The 24,302-nt window shown below is 43.0% G+C and overlaps 1 protein-coding gene across 1 annotated transcript in view; it reads right to left on the bottom strand.

Annotated features, from left to right (window-relative positions):
• The window catches only part of LOC310795252 (comE operon protein 2-like), a gene marked incomplete at its 3' end in the record, with an annotated part of 26,078 nt that extends 1,776 nt beyond the window's left edge, over window positions 1-24,302 (bottom strand). The window contains exons 1-8 of the mRNA XM_083657312.1: window positions 24,199-24,302; window positions 19,766-19,859; window positions 18,344-18,479; window positions 15,120-15,236; window positions 14,403-14,499; window positions 7,276-7,344; window positions 6,705-6,813; window positions 651-748 (exon numbers count right to left, since the gene is read on the bottom strand). Coding sequence (XP_083513438.1) covers window positions 651-748; window positions 6,705-6,813; window positions 7,276-7,344; window positions 14,403-14,499; window positions 15,120-15,236; window positions 18,344-18,479; window positions 19,766-19,859; window positions 24,199-24,251 — 773 coding nt within the window. The 5' untranslated portion in view covers window positions 24,252-24,302. The remainder of the gene's footprint in view (window positions 1-650; window positions 749-6,704; window positions 6,814-7,275; window positions 7,345-14,402; window positions 14,500-15,119; window positions 15,237-18,343; window positions 18,480-19,765; window positions 19,860-24,198) is intronic.

Raw genomic sequence — 24,302 nt, 5'->3', positions numbered from 1 at the left:
ATATCAAGACCTTCCACTCCAGACCTTTGAGCCTGATATGAAGACCTCCACTCCAGACCTTTGAGCCTGGGATACTCAACTTGCTTTGCCCGGGGGCCACTTTCGCGAAATGATAGGAGGCCAGGGGCCAGTTAATAAACAAACAATATACATTTTTCTGTCGCGGATTGTAGGTTTTTGGGGTGTCAGCCGGAGTTTAATCTGACAATGTTGTGCACACCGGATAGTTAGGTTAAGTTAGTTAAGTTAAGTACATACATGAGTGCCTGTATAGTGAGCAGACGGCGGTATTTGACAATTTAGCTGGAGCTCAGCCAAACTTTATTTCACATTAGTTAGTTTTGTGAATTAGATTCTAATTCACAATGAAAACTAAGGTGAAATTATTAGGAAATGGTCGGGGGGCCACTCTGCACCCTGTCCCGGGCCGCATCTGGCCCCAGGGCTGCAAGTTGAGTATCACTGCTTTAGTAGTTACTTGTAGACCTTGGTCAACAGAAGCAAAGGTACACAATTATTCTAGGCCCAGGTTGGAAGTATGTACACTTCACACTCCCTGCAAGATACAGTAATAAAAGTCACGTGGTTAAAGATGAGATAAGATAGAACCATGGTGTTTTTACAACACTGCTTTCCACAGCCAGGCCTACTTAACTATGAAGTCCTCCACCTCCTTGCATGTCCTCTTGCCATCATTGTGATGCTGGATGATGGCATCGTAGCCTCCTGTGCTGGTCAGGTCAGAGTTCTGTCAGTCAGATGGACATTAGATATTAGAGTCAAATTTAAGTATGTGTTCATTGTCTTTGGTTTTAGCTGCAGTGTGTTTGAGGTATAATGTAGATTATGTGTTTAGATATGTCTTGTTTATGAATTATTGTCAAAAATGGAGAGAATGCACACCATGAAATCTCAGTGAGGTGCCGGTGACGGACAATAATTCATAGAAAGAATAGAAACCTCACACTCTGGCTCTGATGCAATGAATTTAATAAAAGGACAACGTTTCGGCCTGGTGGCCTTTGTCAAGTCATGTACAAACAAGGTGAAGAGCACAGTCTTGTAGCAGAGACACACCTAGACCACAGCTGCAGCCAATCAATTAGAATCACTCATTACTGCATGTGAATGAGAACTTACAAGTGATCTAAATGTGAAGAGCACAATTTTTCAATGACAAAAAAGGTACAAAATAGAACCTTTACAGCCAAACAAACAATGAATGGTAAAAACCATCCAGAGTGAGAATTCACAAAGGAGATGGTGTTACAAAGTTACAATGGACCATTTTCACAGCTGCCACCCTGCATCCAAAAGGCAGGAAAAACAGAGGTGCAACCAACCCACCAACCAGGGACCCAGGACCAGAACACCTAAATGAACCAGAGACAGGAGACCCTGATTGAGGTTTTGGTGCACCCACGCCACTTCCACCCAAGACACAAAATGGCCGCTGCGAAAGAGGTCAAGTCTGAAAATGTAGGTTTGAAGTTTAATTATCAACAATATATCCTCAGCAATAGAATTGAACCTGCCCACCTCGATTGCCAGAGGGAGGGTACCAGTTCTCACCTGGGCACATAGAGATCTTCTGGATGTATCCAGGCGTAATGGAACATAAGGTTCTCTGGACTATACTTATTTTTAATTTGGATGTATGTTCTGAGTTTTGGTTTGAGCCACTTGTGATTAGCCCGTTTTTCTTGATTGTAATATAGTGATCACTAGAACGTAAACTGTTTCTGAAAATAAATTGCTGGTCAGTTTCCCTGAAAACAGCATTCATATCATTACACCATAGATAGTTATGTGCTTTATCCCCGTTAAACACTTGTTTTGCTACTCTACTCTCTGGCATATTAGATAGACGGTTCCACAAACATTTCATCTTTTTGTTTGATCAAACAAGGCTCCCAACACATGTCCCCTTGAAAAGCCAACACAGGTGCAAATGTATGCACGTCCAAAAAGCAGCAGATTGCACGGTTTTGGATGGCATTCACCTTGGAAAATTCCTTCCTTCCCCAAACTCCAGCTGCATAAAACAAAACTGGTGACACACATGCATCATAAAGCTTTGAAAATGCAGCATAACCAAGGTTTATACTTTAGGTTACTTACTTTATTACCTCTAGCAGCAGTGTCAGCCAACACACATGCCCTCTCCAAACATCAAATGTTCATCAAAAGTAAATCCAAGATATTTGGATGAACTGCTAATGACATAGCTCCAGCATGAACATCAAAAGTGCTTCTCCTTGTTCCTGATTTCTGGAAATGCACAATTTGAGTTTTTTCTCTCTCTATTAATATAATAATTAATAGTCTACATTTTAAGATGAGTAAAACAATCATAGAACTCAAACTGGGAAGCTGGGTTTCCTCTGAGTCTGCATAATGAACCATTCATCAATCATTCTTGTCCATTACACTGTGACAAGAGGGTGACATCACAGAGGAAAGAGACCAGCCAATAAGAGAAGGCCTGTTCAGTACCCTATAGGTGTCAGGCTTCACCACCAAACATCTGGGTTTAGGTGTAGTTACACTGGTGCTTTTCTTTTGGTGTTGTTTTGTTCTGCTATTTTACATTCAAGTCTTTGACGAGTGTCTTTTGCTTCACCACCAAACATCTGGGTTTAGGTGTAGTTACACTGGTGCTTTTCTTTTGGTGTTGTTTTGTTCTGCTATTTTACATTCAAGTCTTTGACGAGTGTCTTTTGCTTTTTCACAGAAAAGGGGGCGGGGACATGTTAGTCCACTATTTGTGCAGTAGGGAACAGTTTCAAACAGGGCCATTGTTTCCATTTGGACTAAAACATTTAGCACAGATAGCAATATTTGGGATAAATTTTTATTGCTTTTTTGTGATACATAAACACATGACAACACAACAAAGCACAAAAACATCTACATACATACATAACACTCTAATCCCCCCTCCACCACAGATCAGAGTTAACAGAGCTCCCACACATTTTCATGGATACAATTTCTAAACTTTTCCATGACTTTTAATAATAACAATTAATAGATTATAATTAATAGAATTTCCATGTAATGTGAGGCGGTGACTCTGAATAAATACCAGAAATTATTAGTATGGACAAATCGACACAGCTGCTCTTTATACTGGTTTTCAGTATTTTAGTGTCACTGCATCATGGAAGCCATTGAACTAAAAGAGGAATTTTCAATAAAAATACTAATATAAAATACAAGAATTCAAAGAAGTAAAATCAATACATATTAGAGCTGCGTTATGTCAAATGCTACAGAGAATACATTTGCCCTCATGTTACATTCCATGGAAGGTTATCCACAGGAAGATTACTGCAACAATTTCATTACACACAACAAAATGTTATGACTTTTCCTAAACGTTCAAGGACTTTACCCATCTGTGTGGACTATCATGTGTTTCTTCAAGTCTCCTTTCTGACCAAAACCTTTACCACAGACTGAGCAATTAAATTGTTTATCTCCTGTGTGGATTATCATGTGTTTCTTCAAGTCTCCTTTCTGACCAAAACCTTTACCACAGACTGAGCAAATAAATTGTTTATCTCCTGTGTGGACTTACTCCACACTAGGGATGTCAATTTTCGGTTAATTTCACTTTCGATTAACCAACGCTAATAATCGATTAACCTATCGGTTAATTCATAATTTTTTAATATTATTCTTTTTTTTTTTTTTGGTCTATTTACTCAACGAGCTCATGCCCAAACAAGGCGTGTCTATTTAGATGCTGAAATGTTAATGCTTTTTGTGTTAGAATTATGCCTTTATTTTTTGTTGGCTTTGCTGAAATTTATAAGTTTATTGCCACATTTTGATCAGGTAATCATTCCAAAATCATTCTGGCTCTTATATGGATGACAAGGAAATATATTTTTGAGAGCTTTATTTCCTGTTTATGTAAACATTACAACAACAACAATCTGTTATTTCTTTTGATTTTTTCACATTAGGCCTACTGTCTTTTGCAGCATAAAAACTTAAACAAAATATAGCCTATTTCGATTTGCTGCCAACAATTTTTTTTTTTTTTTTTTTTTTTTTTTTTTTTTTTATATTAATAGACCGACAGCAATAACCGAACAACGACGTTAGCGACGGTTAATCAATTAACGGTTAACCGTTGACATCAATACCACAGACTGAGAAATTAAATTGTTTATCTCCTGTCTGTGTGGATCATCCTGTGTTTCTTCAAGTCTCCTTTCTGACCAAAACCTTTACCACAGACTGAGCAATTAAATTGTTTATCTCCTGTGTGGACTATCATGTGTAACTTCAAGGATCCTTTATGACCAAAACCTTTACCACAGACTGAACAATTAAATTGTTTATCTCCTGTGTGGACTATCATGTGTGTCTTCAAGGATCCTTTCTGACCAAAACCTTTACCACAGACTGAGCAAATAAATTGTTTATCTCCTGTGTGGACTATCATGTGTAACTTCAAGGTTTCTTTACGACCAAAACCTTTACCACAGACTGAGCAATTAAATTGTTTATCTCCTGTGTGGACTATCATGTGTGTCTTCAAGGATCCTTTCTGACAAAAACCTTTACCACAGACTGAGCAATTAAATTGTGCCTCTCCTGTGTGGACTATCATGTGTGTCTTCAAGGTTGATTTATGACCAAAACCTTTACCACAGACTGAGCAATTAAATTGTTTATCTCCTGTGTGGACTATCATGTGTGTCTTCAAGGATCCTTTCTGACCAAAACCTTTACCACAGACTGAGCAATTAAATTGTTTATCTCCTGTGTGGACTATCATGTGTTTCTTCAAGTCTCCTTTACGACCAAAACCTTTACCACAGACTGAGCAATTAAATTGTTTATCTCCTGTGTGGACTATCATGTGTCTGTTCAAGACTCCTTTATAACCAAAACCTTTACCACAGACTGAGCAATTAAATTGTTTATCTCCTGTGTGGACTATCATGTGTCTGTTCAAGACTCCTTTCTGACCAAAACCTTTACCACAGACTGAGCAATTCAATTGTTTATCTCCTGTGTGGATTATCATGTGTAACTTCAAGGATCCTTTCTGACCAAAACCTTTACCACAGACTGAGCAATTAAATTGTTTATCTCCTGTGTGGATTATCATGTGTAACTTCAAGGGTCCTTTATGACAAAAACCTTTACCACAGACTGAGCAATTAAATTGTTTATCTCCTGTGTGGACTATCATGTGTGTCTTCAAGTTTCTTTCATGACCAAAACCTTTACCACAGACTGAGCAAATAAATTGTTTATCTCCTGTGTGGACTATCATGTGTAACTTCAAGGATCGTTTATGACCAAAACCTTTACCACAGAGTGAGCAATTAAATTGTTTATCTCCTGTGTGGACTATCATGTGTTTCTTCAAGTTTCCTTTCTGACCAAAACCTTTACCACAGACTGAGCAATTAAATTGTTTATCTCCTGTGTGGATTATCATGTGTAACTTCAAGGATCCTTTCTGACCAAAACCTTTACCACAGACTGAGCAATTAAATTGTTTATCTCCTGTGTGGACTATCATGTGTTTCTTCAAGGTTCCTTTCTGACCAAAACCTTTACCACAGACTGAGCAAATACATTGTTTATCTCCTGTGTGGACTATCATGTGTCTGTTCAAGTCTCCTTTCTGACCAAAACCTTTACCACAGACTGAGCAAAAAAAAAGTTTCTCACCTGTGTGGACTATCATGTGTGTGTTCAAGTGTCTCTGTGAGTCTAAACCTGACTGAGGTTCACTAGTTTCCATGCATTCATCATCACTGTCTTCAGTCTCAGAAGAGTCTGAAGTCTTGTCATCACTAGTTGGTTGTAAATTACTAGCTGGATCTGATACTCCACAGTCCTCTGCATCAGCTTTCATCTGTTCAGTTGAGCTGCTGGCTAGAGGCTCTGTCTCTCTGTTCTCCTCAGTTTGGCTTTGATGAAGCTGTGAGGACTGAGGTTTCTCTTCCTCATATTCACTCTTCACAGGGACAACAGAAAATGGGAACTTGGTGATATCATCAGCCTCCTCCGGCCGTTGAAGCTGCTCTCCCTCCTGACTGATCCATAGTTCCTCCTGTTCCTCTTTAATGTGTGGAGACTCTGGGTCCTCCTGTTCCTCTTTAATATTATGTGGGGGCTCTGGGTCCTCCTGTTCGTCTTTAATATCATGTGGGGGCTCTGGGTCCTCCTGTTCCTCTTTAATATCATGTGGGGCCTCTGGGTCCTCATGTTGCTCTTTAATATCATGTGGGGGCTCTGGGTCCTCCTGTTCCTCTTTAATATCATGTGGGGGCTCTGGGTCCTCCTGTTCCTCTTTAATATCATATGGGGGCTCTGGGTCCTCCTGCTCCTCTTTAATATCATGTGGGGGCTCTGGGTCCTCCTGTTCCTCTTTAATATCATGTGGGGGCTCTGGGTCCTCCTGTTCCTCTTTAATATCATGTGGGGGCTTTGGGTCCTCCTGTTCCTCTTTAATATCATGTGGGGGCTCTGGGTCCTCCTGTTCCTCTTTAATATCATGTGGGGGCTCTGGGTCCTCCTGGTGCAGACTGGGGCTCCACTCCTGCTGCTCAGTGGGAACCTCTTCTTTAACCAACAGCTGCTGGAGGTCTGGAGGCAAGGCTTCTCTGTGTAACGGCCACTGCACCTGACACAGCTTCACCACAGCTCTCAGCTTCTGGACTTTAGACATTTTGTAACGGCCCTTGGTTTGGACAAACAGGAGGTGGGGAGTCTCGACTGGTGATCCACAGTTTATTTTTCTCTTGGTCACTCACATCATGGTAAACACTGTGAAAACTATAAAAAGATCAAACATATGCAAGGGATCAATAAAGGTTAAACATACAAAATATCAATATAAAGTTTCACAAAATATCAATATAAAGTTTCGCATCAGATTGAATGATGACTGTTAAAAGGCAAAGTTTATTTGACAATTAACCATTAAAAGATGCCTTCCCCAAGTTAAGGTGTAAATGGATAAAATGCAAACATTCAATGGAAAACAGACTTTTGAAATGCAACTTTAATAAACGATCTACTATTAAAACTAATTATCCACCGTGTAAAAGTGCAAAATGTAAAGTGCCAAACATTTAAGTTGGTCAGGCTATACCTCCATTTAATTCACATATAATAAATCAAAGGGGGTAAAGTACGTCCACAACACACAACAACACATCAACCAGACCTGACGAAAATACATTCACATTCATACAAACACTGATCAATATGAATAACACCAACAATTGCGCATACCTCAATCCGCCCACCAAGGGTGTTAAACGAGGGTTTGTAGGTTCGTCACGGACATCGCTCAGTGGCACACTGACAAACAACACAAGCAAACAATGTCACCATCAACTAGACTGAACAACTCGAGGATAGCCAATCTGCTCGGTACGTACCTCCGGGGGTTTACATGTGCTCATTCCAGGTAGCTCTATTTTGGCTCATTTCCACCACATTTTACTGCCCTGTACAGCTCGTCACCACTCGGCTCTAATCGTATCAGCCCTATGGACGTTTTGCTTCCACCGCGGATCATCTGCCCCAGCAGCGGACTTTTTTCTCAGACAATTGAACACCCGCCACGATTTTATTTCACCGGAGGTGAAGGCAGCGACACAAAATACTGATGGAAATATACATAACAGAAGATAAGGTAAGACCACTAAACTGGTATGCAGCCGCCAGCATTGCATTGACAGTCAGTAGACAGAGTAAACACGATTCTCTCTGACCAATCAGTAGCCATCAGAGTTTTACGTCACCATTTGGGACCTACTCGCCAGCCCGAAGTACCCCGACGAGGCAGGGACCAAAAGTAGCACGACTCGGCCTTAAATCAAACCGAGCTGGGCCGGTTTTTGACGGTGGGATGAGACCAAAAGTCGAGTCGAGCGGAGCGGGACCGCGCTACTAGCTGCTGTGGAATTGGGCCATTAGTCTCTCAATAGGTGAAAATTGCGTTTCTCAGGCTCCATTCACTCTTGCTGCTAAAAGATAACACGCTGCCACGCCATCTTGGAACGAGTGAAAATGCGGCTTCACGAGCGGGGTCTCCGACTCGTCTTTACAGGGACCAAGAAGAAGAATGGGGGGGGGGGGGAGACTGCCATCTTGTGGACGCTACAGGTAATCACAGTGTCAAGCTGTTCAAATCCAGTTGATGGTGCAAAGCACTACAATAACTCAGCGAAAGGGAAGTGAACATATTTATTATAAAGACAGAGAAACTCGAGCAACAATAGGAGGTTGGCGGTCAGTTACAACGAGAGAGTGACCGGCCAGATTGAAAGGCAGAGAGAACATGGGGGAAATAAAAATGATCACTCACTAGCCAAAAATAATTGGAACACCAGCTTTCCATAAAACACAGCAGTCATGTTTATTAATATTAAGCAAAACCACCTCCTGTTCTTTGATGTTTTCTTCCAATTCATGTGTAACTTTTAGGCTGTGGCTCGGTTTTTTGGAGAGCATGACACTGAATCATAATCGACTGCCACTGGTGGTAATCATATTACTGTTGTTGTGCTCGTTATTTGGGTGAATTTAGTTAGGTAAAATAAAATATTAATAATCCGAAAATTATCAATATTTCATAAAATTATTAAAATCAAATATGTAATCCTTGATAAGGATTAACCTAGGGGCACCACCGGCTTAATCACCGGACCTAATCTGAATCACCTTCAGTCTAATCTGAAAGGGGAGAGTTCTTACACCCTAGACAACAGTTTACCACAATTCCACAAAATCACTCTGAAACAGTTGAATTCTAATAAAAGTTGACAATATTTATTATATATAAAATAAAAGAGAGGGATTGGCAATACAGTCAGTGAATTCAAGTTGTAACTGAGTTACATTCTAAACATTTCAATGCATGGTCGATAAATGTGAGGTAGGGGTATTTATCTGCATCAAAAGTGTAAAGCACCGGATGAACACTAGAGGGAGGCAGAGTGTGTGTGTGTGTGGGTGTGTGTGTGTGAGTGAGGGGTCTTTCCTCAAAATGGCCGACCCGGAAGGACCGACTAGACACAAAATGGAGGATACGGGGGTGTGCTTTCGGGCCAAAATGGCGATCGGCCCAAGATGGAGACTAAGGGAATGTGTTCTCGGCACAAAATGGCGGTTAGCCGACTAGTAGCTATGTGTGTGAGTATTTAGCGAGGAAGGGTCCGTTCACGCGCTTGCGCACGTGCCCGTGAGTGAGAAATAACACCGTCTAGATGAGAACAGGGCCGCGAGGCTCTTACTTCGCCACGATTAGTTAATCGACTTTGAATTGGCGAAATAAGTCCCTCTCGGCTCGTTGGCTATATTAGATCCACTCCGTGGATCGGTGAAGAAGTAACTGGCTAGCGTCTAAACACTCGGATTCAGTAATGCATGTATAACCCACAGTCACAGTCAGACATAAACAGTCACAGATTCATTTACAGTATCATATCAGTCAATCATGTATATCTAAAGATATATATATCATCTAACTCTAACAATTCTAAGCCCGGACTTGAGTGATCAATTCAGTCTTACTTGGCTTGTTCGTTCAGCTCTGCAAACGCGGATGCAGGTTTGTTGCGGTCGGACTCGCAAGGTTCCTCCAGCGGGGAGGAGGGGTGCTCGTGGAGCGGGCGGCCGCTTGTCTCGAAGAGGAAGAAGTGGAGGAAGGAGCGGGGGTTTGAGAATAGGCAGTCGATCTCAGCTGGCCACGCTGGGTTCTTGCATCTGCTGTCGTCTCAGTGGAGGAAAGGGGGAACCTCACAGCTCGCTTCTTCGGGTTGAGGGCACTCAGGCGATGCGGGTCGGTTTCAGGATATCAGAGCTGGCTTAGCCCTGATGTGGAGGTCGTCGGCCTGGTTGCGGCCTGGGCTGCTCGGGTCCGGGCAGGGGGGAAGGGCGGTTTGTCTCGGGATACAAACGCACGTCCTGTCGCGACGATTAGTCACTTAGAACTTCTCAGAGGAGGACCTGTCTGCAGCTAGGCTGCTTAGGAACTGAGTTTTTCAGGCTTCAAACCTGTATATGTTTTGGGGTGCAGGGCGTGTCTTTGCTGTGGTTTAGGCACACCGATTGGTTCCCCTTATCTCGCTGCTGTGGGACAAAGGAATCGGCTCGCTTCCCTGTGGCTTTTATCACGGGTGTGGTATTCAAATTGGCCAGGTATGTGGGGGTTGTGTGCTCCCAGTGTCTCCACATACCAGCCAGTATTCAAACAACATGTCTTTCATTCAATGTCAGTGTTCGATCAACATGTCTACTCATTCAATATCAATGTTAATTCAATATCAATATTCCTTCAATATGTCTGGCCAACAGTAATAATGATAATAATAATAATAATAATAATAATAATACATTTGTGTCATTTCGTTTTCTAAACAAATCTTATTTTTTGTTTTTATAATGCATTTACATTGAAAGGATTTGTTTAACTAATATTTGCGCGGACAGCCGCGTCCATTCGGGGTGTAGGCCTACTGTGCACGGCCAGGCGAAAACCGTCTGCACAGGTGTCTTGTGGAGGGGCGCGTCTGCTGATTTGACTCACTTTTCCGTGGGGACACTCGCCGATGCGGGAACCATATGAGACCTAAGCGCTTGTTGTAGGCTACATGCTTTGCAGTATAGCATTAGTTTTCCGTCCCGTTCAAAGACGCACGGGTATTTCACCTCGATGACAATTTCCTCGTTCTTTGTTTCTGTGCGGGGCTGCGAGCGGACACGGACCAGATTATTTTGCGAAAAACTGTAATGGAAACGCAGCTACTACTGGCTCTCTGCTCAAGATGCAATCGCCTGTCGGGTTGTAAATATCTAATAGGGGTGGGGGAAAAAATCGATTCACCTAAGTATCGCGATTTTTAATGTCACGATATTTTGGATCGATCTTTTATTCCAGAATCGATAATCGCAAATTAAAAAAAAAAAAAAAAATTTTTTTTTTTGGTGCTTTTAGTCAGGCCACTCACTGAACAGCAGGCCAGGCGCCGCCTACTGGTTTACTAGTGGTTTTATTACTTTATTAGTTAGTCTGAAGTAATAATTACACTTCAGGGTTAAAGTGGGTGCATCTCATTGTAAAATTGGACTTCAAACGGCCCAAATCTGGCTTCAATCGGCCCAAATTTCACGCGCGTTGGCCCATATCGGCCTGGCCTGCTTGGTATCTAATGCCCGGCCTGAATTATGATCCCAGTCCGCCCCTGTTTTTAACTATATCGCCCAGCCCTACTCATGATATATAATATACAGTCTCTAGTGTATGATTCAACTTTTCCCATGTTCTAATCTAGTGTAAAAAAGCAAACAAACTGAAAAAAGAAAAGAAAAAAATAAACAAAAATCGCAATAAATCGTAATATCGAATCGCAATAATCGTAGAATCGCAATACTTAAGAATCGCAATATAAATCGAATCGGCACCCAAGAATCGTGATAGTATCGAATCGGGAGATAAGTGAATCGCCACAGCCCTAATATCTAACATGTTAGATATGCCAGATTCACAATCGGGAAGAGGCAGTCTTCCCGATTGTGAATCTTTGAACCCCACACACTACAGGATCATTTGGGAAGATTATCTGCCCGACGCGCTTCAAATCGGGAGCACCCCCGAGAAAATCGGGAGGGGGGAATCTTGGCCATAATCTTGCAAATTATCCTGTAGTGTGGGGTAGGCATAACCCACAGACATACATGTACTGTAACCACATTGAGACTATAACCCACATACATACATGTACTGTAACCACATTGAGACTATAACCCACAGACATACATGTACTGTAACCACATTGAGACTATAACCCACAGACATACATGTACTGTAACCACATTGAGACTATAACCCACAGGCATACATGTACTGTAACCACATTGAGACTATAACCCACAGACATACATGTACTGTAACCACATTGAGACTATAACCCACATACATACATGTACTGTAACCACATTGAGACTTTAACCCACAGACATGCATGTACTGTAACCACATTGAGACTATAACCCACATACATACATGTACTGTAACCACATTGAGACTATAACCCACATACATACATGTACTGTAACCACATTGAGACTATAACCCACATACATACATACATGTACTGTAACCACATTGAGACTATAACCCACAGACATACATGTACTGTAACCACATTGAGACTATAACCCACAGACATACATGTACTGTAACCACATTGAGACTATAACCCACATACATACATGTACTGTAACCACATTGAGACTATAACCCACAGACATACATGTACTGTAACCACATTGAGACTATAACCCACAGACATGCATGTACTGTAACCACATTGAGACTATAACCCACAGGCATACATGTACTGTAACCACATTGAGACTATAACCCACATACATACATGTACTGTAACCACATTGAGACTTTAACCCACAGACATGCATGTACTGTAACCACATTGAGACTATAACCCACATACATACATGTACTGTAACCACATTGAGACTATAACCCACATACATACATACATGTACTGTAACCACATTGAGACTATAACCCACAGACATACATGTACTGTAACCACATTGAGACTATAACCCACATACCGGTACATACATGTACTGTAACCACATTGAGACTATAACCCACATACCGGTACATACATGTATTGTAACTAGGGATGTCCGATATTATCGGCCTACCGATATTATCGGCCGATATTAGCATAAAAAAATCGATATCGGAAAATATCGGTATCGGTTTTCATGCCGATTTTTTTTTTTTTTTTTTTTTTTTTTTTTTAATACAGGGGGAGTCTCACTGAGAGCAATGCTCTCTATTTCAGGAGTGCCCTGTTCACATTCACACACACATTCATACCTGGAAGCTGACCAGTACAACCACAGTCTGATCTGTTGGCCACTGAGCGGTTGGGGTTAAGGGCCTTGCTCAAGGGCACCTCAGTGGTGGTAATGAGGGAGGGGCAAGCGCTGCCTTTTCACTTTCCCCACCCAGATTTATCCTGCCGGTCCCGGGGATTGAACCGACGACCTTCTGGTCACAAGCTCGCTTCTCTAACACTTACAACTTTAACACAACATGCATATTATATATTAAACTCTTCAGCTACATTAAGCTACATTATGTAACTTGTTACATAATGTAGGGGCAGTGGTGGCCCAATGGTTAGAGAAGCGAGCTTGTGACCGGAAGGTCGTCGGTTCAATCCCCGGGACCGGCAGGATAAATCTGGGTGGGGAAAGTGAAAAGGCAGCGCTTGCCCCTCCCTCATTACCACCACTGAGGTGCCCTTGAGCAAGGCCCTTAACCCCAACTGCTCCAGTGGAGCTGATCAGTGGCCATCAGGTCAGACTGTGGTTGTACTGGTCAGCTTCCAGGTATGAATGTGTGTGAGAATGTGAACAGGGCACTCCTGAAAAAGAGAGCATTGCTCTCAGTGAGACTCCCCCTGTATAAATAAAGGTAAAAAAAAAAAAAAAAAAAAAAAATGAAATTTTGGTGGAAAAAAAGCCCGCTTATATCGGTATCGGTTAATATCGGTTGATATCGGTATCGGAAATTAAGAGTTGGACATTATCGGATATCGGATATCGGTAAAAAAGCCAATATCGAACATCCCTAATTGTAACCACATTGAGACTATAACCCACAGGCATACATGAACTGTAACCACATTGAGACTATAACCCACAGACATACATGTACTGTAACCACATTGAGACTATAACCCACAGGCATACATGTACTGTAACCACATTGAGACTATAACCCACAGACATACATGTACTGTAACCACATTGAGAGACTATAACCCACAGACATACATGTACTGTAACCACATTGAGACTATAACCCAAAGACATACATGTACTGTAACCACATTGAGACTATAACCCACAGGCATACATGTACTGTAACCACATTGAGACTATAACCCACAGACATACATGTACTGTAACCACATTGAGACTAGGGATGGGCATTTCTAGCAAAAACACTATTCGAAATTCGCTGGCCAAAGTCGACTTTTAATCGAAATTCGAAAATAAAAATGTAGGCATTAGCTTGTGGACACACAGACATACACTGTATAGCTACTAGGTATTAGCTTGTGGACACACAGTCAAGATCGAAACGAAATTCTGGGAAACAGGAAATCAATCGGTAAGTAGGAGATGAAAGTAAATTACACAAAAAAGTAAACACTTTATCACAAAATACTTCCTGGAATGCCTTGAACATCACAAACCCTGAAACATACAGAAGTGCATGCACTGAATGAAGTCTTCCTGAGTTAGCCTTTTGTGTTTGTGTGTGTGTGTGCCTTTTGTGAGTGAGAGAGAGAGATACCCACTTATATCCTACGCCTGCCAAGTTGAGTAGCCTTCTGGAAGCAGTCATCTCTGGACTTTCATGATACTTATCAGAAAGATAGACCACCTCTTTAATACCTGGACAGGGAGGGGGAGAGAGGGGACGATGGAGAGGGAGATGATGAGAGGGAGGAGAGATGAAGCAGTCATCTCAAGAGCATCGTGCTACTTAGCAGATTAAAGAAGTATCAGTGAAGGTCAATAAATGATGAGAGAAGAGAGGGGCAATGGCGTCATGAATAGACTCATTTGGAGCGGACGTCACACGTCACTGCAGTTGCGTGTTATCGCCCCCCTGTGGGGGCGGCTGTAGTTCAGGAGGTAGAGCGAGTCGTCCACTAATCGCTTTGGATAAAAGAGGTCGGTGGTTCAATTCCCGGCTCCTCCAGTCTGCATGTTGGTGTCCTTGGGCAAGACAGTGAACCCCAAATTGCTCCCGTTGGTGTGCCAGCACCCTGCGTGGTAACCTGCCGCCATCGGTGTGTGAATGGGTGAATGTACCTACTGACTGTAAAGCGCTTTGGATAAAAGCGCTATATAAATGCAGGCCATTTACCATTTACCCTCAGTGATGCAGATGTCATTCCTATTATCCAGAGCTGGAAATGACCAAAATCAAATTCCATACTGCGTACAAACCTGTGTGTGTGTGTGTGTGTGTGTGTGTGTGTGTGTGTGTGTGTGCTCTTCACTCCCACCTGCCTGGATGATGAGCTTGGCACACTCGTTGCAGGGGAACAGAGCCACGTAGATGGTGCAGCCCTTCACATCAGCACTGTTCTTGTTCATGATGGCGTTCAGCTCTGCATGGCACACTGTGGAAGCAGAGAGGACACTGTTCTTATTCATGATGGCGTTCAGCTCTGCATGGCTTCTGGTGGGATCTGATCTGATCTGGTCTGGTCTTGCACTTTAAAAAAAAAAAAATTGACGACAACCTTTGGTCACCGGCAGGGGCGGACTGGGATCATAATTCAGGCCGGGCATTAGATACCAAGCAGGCCAGGCCGATACGGGCCGACGCGCGTGCCTGCGTCCGAAGGGCGGCGGCGAAAAATTTGGGGCCAGATTTGGGTAGTTTAAAGCCAGATTTGGGCTGTTTGAAGCCCGATTTGGGCCGTTTGAAGCCCAATTTGGGCCGTTTGAAGCCCAATTTGGGCCAAGTCCAATTTTACAATGAGATGCACCCACTTTAAACCTGAATAAAGTAATAAAACCACTAGTAAACCAGTAGGCGGCGCCTGGCCTGCTGTTCAGTGAGTGGCCTGGCCTGGCCTGCAAAAAAAAAAAAAAAATTTTTTTTTTTTTTTTGACAGGCCAGGCCAGGCCACCGGCATTTGCCCGACGTGCCCGATTATGCAGTCCGCCACTGGTCACCGGTGGGGGGGGGGGGGAGGACCGAAAATATAATCTCCTGCCAGCTTGGCCTGGAGGAGATAATGAGCCAGGCATAGCTAGTTGAATAATCTACACTCATACATACTGTACAGACTAGAACACTTTCTAAATGTCTAAAGAACTAGAACAGCTGTTGTTCCCTAAATCCATAGTTTTGTGGGAGATTCCTTTAAAGTCACGCCAGTCATTATTGTAAGACCGACAGCAGCCAACACTCAAACTGTAAGAACCTGATCACAAAAATAAAATAAACTAGAACGACCGCAACGCGGACTTATGCCTCCGCCATTAGTTCATTTTGGAGTCCAAATCGCCATTTGAGGCAAATTGGAAGAGATTCCGTCAAGGCGCTCCTGTGATGTTGCGTTACAGAGCTTGGAAATTGGGTGTGTGAGAGGTCACAGTGACCTTGAACTTTGACCACCAAAATGTAATCAGTTCATCCTTGAGTCAAAGTCGATTAAATTCCGTCAAGGCATTCCTGAGATATCGCGTTGACAAGCTTGAAAATGGCGTTCGAGAGCTCACCTTGACCTTTGACCACCAAAATCTAATCAGATCATCCTTGAGTGTAAGGCGATGTTTGAGGCAAATTTGATGAAACTCCGTCAAGGCATTCGTGAGATATCGTGTTAACAAGCTGGAAAATGGCGTTTGAGAGGTCACAGTGACCTTGACCTTTGACTTTTGACCACCAAAATCTAATCAGTTGATCCTTGAGTCCAAGTCGATGTTTGAGACAAGTTTGATTAAATTCCGTCAACGCATTCCTGAGATATCACGTTAACAAGCTTGAAAATGGCGTTTGAGAGGTCACAGTGACCTTGACCTTTGACTTTTGACCACCAAAATCTAATCAGTTGATCCTTGAGTCTAAGTAGATGTTTGAGGCAAATTTGATGAAATTCCGTCAAGGTATTCATGAGATATGGCGTTAACAAGCTGGAAAATGGCGTTTGAGAGGTCACAGTGACCTTGACCTTTGACCTTTGACCACCAAAATCTAATCAGTTCATCCTTGAGTACAAGTCGATGTTTGAGGCAAATTTGATGAAATTCCGTCCAGGCGTTCCTCAGATATTGCGTTAACAAACATTGTACGGACGGCCGTACGGACGGACGGCCGTACGGACGGACGGCCGTACGGACGGACGGACAACCCGGATCCATAATGCCTCCGGCCTGGCTATCGCCGGCGGAGGCATAATAAAATAAAACAGGAGTGTGCCTCTGGTGTATTTGATTTAGGGGTGCTCCAAAAAAATCGATTCTGAAAGGATCGCGATTCTTAATGCCACGATTCCTGGATCGATTCCAAACTCCCAAGAATGGATTCTTCTTCGTATTGTAAATAAAATAAAAAATAAAATATATATATATATTTTTTACAGTGCACCTGAACGCAACATGCAAGATACCGGCTGAATACGTGTCCAAATGTTCATGTCATTTGTGTACTGTACTGCCACGGTACCACACCTCTTGCACTTAAGAACTCTGGTTAATGTATTCCCCCCAAAATCTATAAATCCTTCTCAAAGTCTACAGATCCCCCCCAGCCTATAAATCCATCTTATCTGAAGAAGGGGGAAATTCCCCCCTAGTTTGCAAAATGAATTTAGGCCCTGACTAATACTTCAGAAGTTGAATTTGAAGTTCAGCATTAATACATTTGTCATTTTTTGTCTTATATTTACCTTTGTGTGTTATTGCAATATAAAACTACATAATTGAGAATTGATTCTAGATTCTGGAATCGAGAATCGTTGGAATCGAGAATCGATTCTGGAATCGGATCATGACCCCAGGAATCGGAATGGATTGTGGATTAGCCGGATCGGAGCACCCCTAATTTGATTAGTCTAATTTACACACAAAAGTGTGCGCGCACGGTCACACACGGCCAACCGGACACACGGCCGCCCCCGCCCCCGCCCCCGCCCCCACACCCACACACACACACACACACACACACACACACACACACACACAACGAATGTCTGAGTTGTAAGCAGAACATTGAGGCTGATGTGCTGTGAGTGATAAAGAAGGAGGCACCGACGCCAAAAGCAGCAACAGCTTGTTGCCGACTGATTCAAATTCTACAGAATAATCCTTTAAAACGCCACTGGTCATGGCTGTGAAAGTAAAGCAGACGGAATATGCTGACACAGACAAAAAGAACAAAGAAAAAGCAAAGAAAACACACCGTTTCCAGTAAGGGAAAGGAATATGTATATATATATATGAGAGAGAGAGAGAGAGAGAGAGATCAAATTCTTAAGTACTTATTAATAGACAAGGTGCAGATGAGTTCATTATTTATCCTCTAGCTCCCCCTACAGGTTTTGTGAGCATGTGTGTGAGCGTGTGTGTGAGCATGTGTGTGTGAGCGTGTGTGTGTGAGTATGTGTGTGAGTATGTGTGTGAGCATGTGTGTGAGCATGTGTGTGTGAGCGTGTGAGCGTGTGTGTGTGAGTATGTGAGTGAGCATGTGTGTGTGAGCATGTGTGTGCATTCTCACCATAAGGGTACTTTGTGTCCAGCCGGTTGTCAGCTGATCGGGCCCACGGCAGCAGGTCGTCGTCACAGCCGTTGGGCATACCGTTATAACCAATACCAACAATCTTATTCTCCGGGTTCACTATACAGGCTCCTACCTACAGAGAGGAAGAGGGAGGCAGAGGAAGAATCCAAAATTACGAGGAACGGTCATTTTTGAAGTAAATACATAGCCGTAAGTTCTTTCCAAACATGGCCGCCTGGCGCAGTGATATGCACACAGCGCCTCAAAAGCACCATGGCAACTAACGTTACTTCCGTCAACAAAACAAAAGGGACAAGAAGAACAATAGTGCAGGCGCCATGTGTAATCCTAAATCCCCCCTTTTGTGAGTAGTTAAAGAGGGCATGGTTTCACCATCAACTGCTGTACCAACGGCAGTTGCACCCGGAAGTACAGCCAATCCGTCTGTTTACAAACATGCTGATTGGACCTATTGCTTTGGCAACATAGGAATGTAGGGTACTCATCTGAATAAAGGCAGTTAAAAGTGAAAAAAAAAAAATATATAAATATATATATTTGGGCGTCCAGATCAAAGACGACTTCTCCTGGAGCGCCAACACCAAGGAGCTAGCCAAAAAAGCACAGCAGAGACTCTACTTCCTGTGTCTCCTCAGGAAGCACCACCTCCCCCAGAAGCTGCTTGTGGCTTTTTACCACTGCTCCATTGAAAGCGTGCTCGCATACAGTGTGTGTGTGTGTGTGGTACGCCAGCTGCACAGCAGCAGAGAGGAAAGAGCTCCAGAAGGTCATCTCTTCCACACAGAAAGCGGTAGGTTGCCCTCTTCCCACTCTGGAAGAGCTCTACAGCTCCCGTTGCCTCAAAAAAGCAAAAAAAAATCCTCGGCGACGCATTGCACCCGGGACACGACCTGTTGGAGCTGCTGCCCTCGGGCAGGAGACACAGGGCGATCAAAGCCAGAACAAACCGCCTAAAAAACAGTTTCTTTCCTAGAGCAATAATCGCACTGAATGCCGTTTAGATGCACTAGGGGCGTTTTGCCCCCCCTCCCCTTTTTTAGCTGCTGTTCCTTAGTGCAATTCGTGGCAACGTGCAATAGGAGGAAGGCCCAGAATGAACACTGAATGACTGATTGCTTTCTTATTATTACTTGTTTACCATTTTTATTAAGATGTCTGTCCTTGTTGTCCTTGTCTCTGTCTATTGACTGTTTTTATATTCCCTTTTTAACCTTTTACACTGCAGAGGATGCACTTCAATTTCGTTGTTGTGAAAATGACAATGACAATAAAGGATCTTGAATTGAATATATATATATATATATATATATATATATATATATATATATATATATATATATATATATATATATATATATATATATATATATACACACACACACACACTATGATGTATACCTGTGAGCTTGGATCCTTGCTCCTTTGAGCTGACAGGAAGGCCACAGCCATAAAATACTCGGGCCATTCCAGGTAGTCCTCTCTCTTCTTAGTTCTACTGAGACAGACAGACAGACACACATACAGACAGACACAGATAGAGGCATTATTAGATACTTCTATTGATTGTTAGTATTACAGTTGGAGAGTGTGTGTGTGTGTAAGATATTTTACAAATACTGTAGTTAGAAGCCAGCCTTAAAATCGGCACATATAAGTAAGTTACTGTGTGTGAACTTCTAGAAGTTGAGATTTGATTGGAAAAGACGTTTTTCAGCAACCATTTTGACATGTGAATACTACTAGGGTTTAATCCCGGGAAACGGGAATGTTGATGTATTTTTATATGTAGAACATATTGGAATAGGCCTTATTTTTAGAAATATGCCGACAGTTTACTTTCTTAAAAGATATAGCCGATGTTTTAAAAGAACATGTAATATATTAGGCTACTGTAAGCATTGTAAGTCATTAGATGTAGGCCTATATGCATTTCGGAGACATCAAAGTGAATCAATCAACCAACAATCAATCAATTTTCTATTTATATAGCGCCAAATAACGAGGTATCCAAAGCATATTTTAAGATTATATACTCTCCGACAACAATGCTACAGTCAGTAATTTGAAATTAGATATCCTTTGCAGAGTGGAATTAATTTCTGATTTTATTTCGGCGTGTTTTGGCTATGCGCCTTTGTGCGCTGTGCGCCGGTGGAACACACTGAAAGCTTATTGCACCTAGCCTAATTAATAAACACAAAGCCCACAATGTTTCTTTGCTTTTCTACTACACTTCTGACATGCTTGAGGGGATTTTGCCATGACCGTTAATGCAGTAGCCTACGACACGGCGACACGAGAGCACCGTGCAAACTTCACCAGCGGTGAAAACGACAATCCAGCCGTGCGTCCTCGGTTCCTGTGCCCAAGGTTGGGCATGATGGTCTGGTTGTAGGCGATGTCCATGCACAGAGGGGTGGAGATGGTCTGATAAAGACCAGTGTCTCAGTGGCTCCGGTGTCTCCATCTGGGCACGGCTGGAAGACGAGCGCGCAGCCGACAGAGCGCAGCCCATATCGAAAAGCACATGGTGCCAGATATCAGACAGCATGTTGATGTTGTGCGTAAAAGAGAGTGAAAACGGGCTGATCGACGCGTTTACAGCTGCATTCCTTCCACGGCAGTGTCGACAACTCTCTAAGAAAATGGTTAGCCTAGGCTACTACAGGATTTATTCATACGCCAATCCAGGCGATTGGTGAATTACGGTATACAAACCCTAACGGCACTATAGCCTAATATGTTTGTTAAATTGCGATATTTTGCCTTAATAAATATTAGGGGTACTCCGATCACGTTTTTTGCCACCGATCACTGATTGCCGATCGCCTATGGGAAATATCTGCCCAACCGATCATCGACCGATCACCGATTACCGATATAAACTCCTCAAAAAAAGTTAGGAAACGTTATTTCGGTCGATTATTTCTCCCCTTTAATTATAAAAAATTGAAGAAAGGAGCTGTTAGGAATTTAAATGACAAAATTTTATTGGAAGTAATTGTACCTGTGTACTGCAAAGAGTTTAACAGAGTACATCTTCAAAAAGGTGATACGGGCAAGGACAATACCGCAACGCGTTTCAACTAGGGATGTCGACGGTTAACCGTTAACCGGTTAACCGCCGACAACGTCTTTGGTCGGTTAAGCATGTCGGTTAAACGGTCAATTTCCATGTTAATTTGCATATAACAGTGTTGCCAATGTGGCGATTCCCCCCCCTCCTTCGTGGTCAGCAATGTAACATAAGTATATTAAATGATGGGGCAAGTATTAATCAAGCTAGATTTGGAAATAAACACATGGTTCATGTTGATTTTATCTACCTGATGTCTGATCAAACGCATTCCGCAGCGAAGCACACACACAGCTGAACACCTGCTGCAGCCACAGAAGTGAAGTGAGCGCACTGACTGCCCCGCCCCTCTGTTGCTCCTGTCTGAGCACACAGCTCAGATGTGCTCTGTGACCATTTCAGAACGATTAACACACCCAGCGAAACAATCAGCTCATACATGTTCTATAGTTTTGTTAACTCCGTGTGTGCTGTCATTAGCCTACTTTTTCTTCACTGTCTCATTCGGTCTGTTACGGCCGGGACACACATCTTGCATGTGCGTGGCGTGTGCGTGTGCGTGGCGTGCTTGCTGCGGCTGGCAACTCTCTCACTCCCTCTCTGCAGTGCATGTTCAGGCACACGCATGCATACGCTCGCACTCAATGATGAAACAGTAGTTTTTACCGTGTTACAAAAATGACATGAAGCGGTCGAATTGACGATTGAAAAGTATCAATTAACGTTAACGTTACTGTCCAACACATGGCAGTTCGGATAAATTGTTTCACAAGAGACTGCGTGCGGAGTGCGGACTCGTTTTTATAATGTTGCCCTGCCAGACACAGAGAGCACAGCCCTCGCCGCGTGTGTGAAGAGAGAGAGCGAACGGGTGAGACAGAAGCAAACTATGTTTTGCAGATCTCAAAAGCAGGTAAACCACTGTGGGATTAGTGAGACTATTGCTAAAAGAGAAGATACTGTAGTGATGTGCACTTTGTCAGTGCGCCCTGCAGCCTGGGCTGTCGTCCGCTCAAACAGTACTTCACGGGGCGGCTGCGTGTCAATTGACGTGTCCTTAATATGCAAAGCGTGCAGCTCTAAGCAGTATAGCCTATCGGAGGAATGTTTTTGTTTAGATGGCTGGAGGGTTCAACTTGTCTTCTCGTTTTGTTAATGTGTTTTTTTCTGCTTGTAGATGTAAAAATAAACGCTTTCTACTGAAAAAAAATCAAGCATTTGGTAGCCTAATGGTTTAATGGGGCACAGACAGTAAAATAGCGCATTTTAATCTTCTCGGTTAACCGACAGTTGTCGGCTAATGAGTGTCGGTTGTCGGTCAAGAAAAATTATGATTTTCGACATCCCTAGTTTCAACCGTTGGGTTTTCGTCAGGCTGTATGGATATCCTATATCGAAAAGTTCGAAAACCCAACGGTTGAAACCATGGATGTATTAAAAGAACTGGATAGGGGACGTGCCACGCCCACCCATGCATTCGGACGGAGGTTGCTCACTGGCGCATGAAGCCATCATGGGGGATTTTTCTTCCTGGTTTTACTTCCTGACCATGCAGCCCAAGGCAAAGTGCGCATGTGTGCCATGACGTGTTCCATGACGTCTCCCACCCCTCCCACCCATGGATTGTATTACAAGAAAAAAACTCTTGTTTTGAGTTGCTTGGTGGATTGGATGATTGCACTCTCCCACAGTAATAAGGAAAAAACAACACATATTGGCCATTTTTACACTTTATTAATTTGACACCGTCAGGGACCTCAGTAGCATGTGTAAGATCCATACGCAGCCACAACAGCTTGGCACCTTGGCACCACAAATTAGGTGCCAATCAGGTGTCAGTCACACACCTGCCAGCACTTGAAGCTCAAAACAAGAGTGAATACCAACAGAAGAATATTGCAGGAGATTTTGGCAAAAGAAATTGGGGCGATACCCACACGTTTAGCTGTGTTGCTCATTCCACGAATGCACAATCCTTACAAGTTGTAAAGATGCGTATTTCTGCACTTTGAAGTCACAGGTAGGGTCGGGTGGGGCAAACTAATTATATTGGAAGCCTAGTTGCCGAAAAAAAGTGAGCGGTGGTGGTCTGTCTAAATGCATTGTAGAATGTATGTACAAGACAAAAATGATGCCAGTGCGCATGCGTCTGGACAAACTTTTGTCTTAAAAAAAGGAACAGCTCACTTTTTTCCGCAACTAGGCTTCCGATATAACTAGTTTGCCCCACCCGACCCTACCTGTGACTTCAAAGTGCAGAAATAAGGTGAGTTTAACGCCCAACACAGATTGTCTAACGAAAATCCTATGGTCGGTAAGAGGGCTCTTACTACAGTGAAGTCCTGAGACGAACATAGAAAGTGCTTGAGGGTAAAAGACTTGTTGATGCCTCGCCTGACTGCGCTCGTCTGCTTTCCAGGCGAGGCGGCAGTCAACTCAAACGAGCCTCCTGACAGAATGAGACAATACCTAATAACGAGGCCGTCGCCGGCCTAAAAAACATAAACACACAGTGGTGTCTTTCATGCAAGCAAAACTGCTGTCTGTCTGATCCACTGAGTCTGACCACAGACTGTAGAAACAGATGCACGTCAAGATAGCCAAGCGAATGTGATTGGATGAAAGTTTGACACTAGGCCAATCAGAGGCAGAGAGGGGCGGGTCATGCCTTCGCCATCATGGGGGAAAAATATCGCCTACGGTTACAGGATGGACAGAACACACGAGCAGCAGCAAACCAGAAAAACACGTTTACCCGTTTTCATGAGCAGCCAGAGCAGGCGTTGGCGGCTTGTTTTCTTGTTCCATCTTGAATGAAGCCAAATCACCGACGTATCAGCTGTAGACTGTAGTCTGTAG

The sequence above is a fragment of the Poromitra crassiceps genome, assembly GCF_964638095.1.
Source record: "Poromitra crassiceps genome assembly, chromosome: 21".
Lineage (NCBI taxonomy): Eukaryota > Metazoa > Chordata > Actinopteri > Beryciformes > Melamphaidae > Poromitra > Poromitra crassiceps.
The sequence above is the reverse complement of the archived record's forward strand: the minus strand, read 5'-3'. Positions and strand labels throughout refer to the sequence as shown.